Source organism: Apaloderma vittatum, unplaced genomic scaffold (assembly GCF_000703405.1).
Source record: "Apaloderma vittatum isolate BGI_N311 unplaced genomic scaffold, ASM70340v1 scaffold31056, whole genome shotgun sequence".
NCBI classification, from domain to species: Eukaryota; Metazoa; Chordata; class Aves; order Trogoniformes; family Trogonidae; genus Apaloderma; species Apaloderma vittatum.
In genome coordinates, this window is record NW_009720547.1 from 1451 (window position 1) to 5800 (window position 4350).

The window sequence follows — 4350 nt, forward strand, 5'->3', positions numbered from 1 at the left end:
TTTTAAAAGTGACATTCACAAGCAAGGTTACCACCCTGAAAAAAAAAAAAAAAAATTTAACGTAATAATAAATGCACCAACATGGCCACAGCACAGCGGGGTCACGCACACAGCGTCGCTTCTACGCGTATTTACAAGGTTTCTTCTTACGTACAAGAAGGAAGACGGCGGGAGCATAAATTAGCATCTATTTATACAAATAAACAAGAGTTAGGAAATATCCATCCATGGAGGTGGGGGGGCAGGTGAAAGCCGGGCACACAGGCCTTGGTTGAGGAGTCGCGTCCACACCTGCTCGTGAGCTGCCCGAGTCCCACCAGACACAAACCAGCAGCTCACACCAACTTATTTTACTCCCAGCCCAGCTGGCGTATGCGGGAGCACTGACTCTGTCTTCAGCTCGGGAACGCAGCGTAGGCAGGCGGCTCCATAGAGTAGGTTCTGTCAGGGAAGGAAGACAGATTGTGCCACCTCTCCCATCTCCAAAACGATGAAAGGGATTCCACTGCTGGCTCCTCTCCCCACAGAACACAAAGATGATATTTTGCACTTTCAGCAGAACATCATTCACAAGAAACACTGAACAACTCTGCAGGCATATGGAGCCATAACTCTTTCACTGCAGACTCTGTAAAATCACTTTAAGGAAGAAGAAAAAAGCACTCAACTCTCACAAGCTCTGGAAAACAGGTGAGTTAAAAAGCAAGACAAGGTTGAAAAAGAAAATACTTAAGGTTTTGATGACTGGCAAGTATTTTGCTCTGTGACTGGGAGGAAACAATACTTATCCGAGTGAAGAAGAGCAAGAGCAAATTAGCAGAGTGCACTGGCTTACTCCCAGCCACGGGAAAAGTTAACCTCAGGGTACGTGTTTCCCCAGCGCAAGCAGCCGGCAGAACCAGGGGACGTGATGCAAATGCCACCATGTCCACAGGATGGTGCCACTCACTCACCAACAACATCCCACCGCTGATTTCACAAGTAACAAATGCAGGGAAACCCACGAGCTGTGAGAAATGCTGCTTTTCAAGAAGGCATTGCTTGACACAAACACTGACGTTCGGAGTCAAAAAATTTTATTAAACTATCAGCGCTGTGCCACAGCCCTTTTGGGAAGCTTGGCCATTCCCAAGCCAGAGTCCAACAGCAGTACCCACCCAGGAGAACTCGATTTGAAGTGTGCTTGCTGCTCTTCCCTGTTTTTCTGTTAAAAAAAGAAGCCTGGGAATCAGTACAGAGGGGGAAAGAGGACAGGAGAAGTGTCAGCACCTGCTGCTGCAAGTTTTAACCCAAGCCCACCAGGTCTACGACACTTCCCAAGGGAGTGCCAAATATCCCGTGTTTGGGCACAATTCTGCAAGTTCAGCGCAGAGGTGAGTGTAGAGAGCAGTCCTGAAGAGAACAGACTTCTTGTCTTCACAGAAACACAGGGAGGGTTAAGTTGCAGCACACCAGGTCTTCTCGGAAAGAGTAAAGCTCTTCTCGGAGCTCACGTGAACCCCCCTCCCAGGCCCCTCTTGCTCCTTTAAAGACAAGTTCTTAGTGACTGAGTCCATGTCTGGAGCTGCTTTGGCGACTGGAAAGGCACAGCCATATCCAACCCGCCACCTCCACAGATATTTCCCACTTCTTCCCTCCAGGGCTGCTTGCACTGCTGCCTCCGTAGAGGCTCTGGAATTTGCTACTTCGCTTCCTCATGCTCTCGTGAGGGATCCAAGGTTGGGCCAGGAAGCATGACCGTCTGAAAAAAAAGCAAGGAACAAAATCAGCACGACACAGAGCAGCTCTGAACTGGAATTCTTCACATTACGGAGCAGGAGAAAGGGTGAGCAGGGGATTCTGGCAACGCCAAGGCCTTGCAGAGCGAGGTGACCAGACGGCAGCGGCACTGGGAAGGACACAGAGGAGGATGCCGTGCCTTGTACTACCCCATAGTTCTCACCTCCTCCTCCTCTGGGAGCTGTTTTCAGTCACACAGAGCCCCTGCGCCACCTTGCCAGGCTACGTGCAGGGAGCAGTAACTCCCTAAATTATCACATATGTGTCTTTGTCCTCAGTCTCTTACTACAGCCTCCAGGTCCTAGAGGCTGATGATGCCACCTTAACAAACACCTTTGCTTGCAGATTAACCCACCACCTTCCCGTTCCAGGAAGCTCAGTTTTGTCCAGAATTAACGACACCGTATCTTTTCCTGGTGGCATTACCTTAATGATGGGGTCCTTCGGCGGAGCCCACGACGGGACGATCTTGCCGTGCATCCTCCACGTGCCGTACGGGTTAACCAGGTACCTCTCAAACACGACATACTCCAAAACGTCCTTAGGCACCTGCTCCCCACCGTACATCAGGCGCCCAAAGCGATCGTAGATCGCCAGAATCTGTAAAAAGAAAGAGCCAAATGTGGGGCTGGCAGCAGGTTGGAGTCGGTTGGGCTGCGCGAGGGGCACGAGGGGCCGTACCTGCCGCGTGTGCATGCGCACCGTGACCTGGCCGTACAGGTTGCCTCGGTTCACGATGCTGTCGCATCGAACGTGAACCACTCTCGGAGGCTCCAGCGACTCCACAAAGCTCCACCGGATGGTCTTGTACCTGTTCCCGCGGACCATTTCCTACAAAGAAACAATTAAGCACCGACTTAACTAGGATATGAATCGAACGAAAAGAAAACTACTACACACAAGGAAGCATTTCTTCATTAGCTGTCATTTCGACCTGTGCTTTCCCTCCCAGCTCTGTCCTTACTAAATCCAGAAAATATGAGACAGACCATCAGGTTTATAGAGCCTAAAGAGATCAAGGACGTGCTACATCCAGGTAAACACTTACCGGGTAGCAGCGCTCTGTCACCAGGGAGTGAAGCTTCTGCTTGTTGAAGCTGCAAGTGAAACACAGCCCGTTACTTGCACACACGTATCGTAAAGAAGCTCAATCACCGCTTCCTCCTTCCCCAGAGGACACACAATCTACTGGCGAAACAGAAAAAGCACAATTCTCAGCCGTGGTCTCAGCACAAAATCAGAACGTGAACACAAGCTGGTTGAGCAACTCCAGGGGAAGACACAACAACCTCCTTTGGGAGCCAGTTAGGACCTAAACATATTATCGATGTTTGGAGTTGTAACCCAGGATGACGCGGTTTTGAAACCTGCTCTATTACTGGGAAGTGGAGCATGATTTCCCATCCAAACATCTCCCCACAGCGCGATTCTGAACGGCACCAACCATCCCCTCATCCGCTGAGAACACCAGGGGTGCAGCAGTTCCTCTCCTCAGCAGGATGAATTCTGCACAACCTGCTTTTCATTCCCATCCTCCTCACACAGGTGGGGGCAGGAGAAGACAAAGTACTTGTTGCGGAGGAGGTACAAGGAGGAAAAGCAGAGCACAAGGAAGAAAAACCCAGAGCATATAAGCAAGGAGAAGCAGGCCCTACATAACCACACGAGTCAGGGGTCTTACTTTGCCAGGCAATTGTGAGCTTCAATAAATATCTGCTGCGCCTTCTCTGGAAAGGTTTTGGTGCTGAAATCCGGATCATGATCTTTTATCTTTCGCAGACTGCAAAGACAGGAAAAGTTCCGCAGCAAGTGAAGAACAACTCAGAACTGTCTGGCGTGTTTCAGATGATGGCAAGCAATCTTACGCCCTGGTTCAAGCCCAGCTTTTACGAGGGAGCAACAAAAAACTGGAGACTTCTCACTAAGATATAACCTCTAGGAGCTCATAAAGCTGACCTAGTGCGGCAAACCCAAAGAATCCTCAAGAAAATGAGCACACGCTGCATCCACTCACACGAGGGCAGGTGCCTTGTGTTCGTTCTCACACCAGGGACTCGTAAGTAAGTGGTACAAACCACCAACAGAAAAAGTGGGTAGAAAACAAAACACGCTATCTCACCACTGACAGACAGAAGCCAGCAAAACTTCCACACCTGGCAGTAACTAAAGAGGAGGTACATACGATAGCTGGGAGGCAGCCGTCTGCTTCAGCTTCTCCATCTTTTGCTTCAGCCCATCTTTGGATAGGGAAGTCAAGCGGGCATCGCCCTCGGGAGGGACATAAGGGTCTATAATTTCAGCTGCAAGAGAGAGACGAAAGGTCAGGAAGAGGCTCAAAGCCAGCAAAATTAATGAAATAAAGAGCAACACCCTGGCTGCCAGGGGCAGGAGAAGGAGGATTCCTCCCTGAAAGTGTTTGTAAGATGGAGTTTGGGCACGCAAAGAGCTGCCACTCCAAGATGGCCTTTCAACGGTGACAGGCGCCTGCTCTCTGCTCTCCTCTTCCACACAGCCCAGGACAGAAGGAGCAGGGACAGAAGGAGCAGGAAACACAACCCTCCTCGCTACTGC

General features: G+C 50.3%; 1 protein-coding gene across 1 annotated transcript in view; it reads right to left on the minus strand.

The window, feature by feature from the left end:
* Positions 1-1681: 1681 nt before the first annotated feature.
* Positions 1682-4350, minus strand: part of MRPL45 (mitochondrial ribosomal protein L45) — a gene marked incomplete at its 5' end in the record, with an annotated part of 2973 nt that continues 304 nt past the window's right edge. Inside the window, 6 exons of the mRNA XM_009871053.1 lie at positions 1682-1741; positions 2206-2379; positions 2461-2610; positions 2828-2876; positions 3461-3559; positions 3962-4079. Of these exons, the coding sequence (XP_009869355.1) occupies positions 1682-1741; positions 2206-2379; positions 2461-2610; positions 2828-2876; positions 3461-3559; positions 3962-4079 (650 nt within the window). The remainder of the gene's footprint in view (positions 1742-2205; positions 2380-2460; positions 2611-2827; positions 2877-3460; positions 3560-3961; positions 4080-4350) is intronic.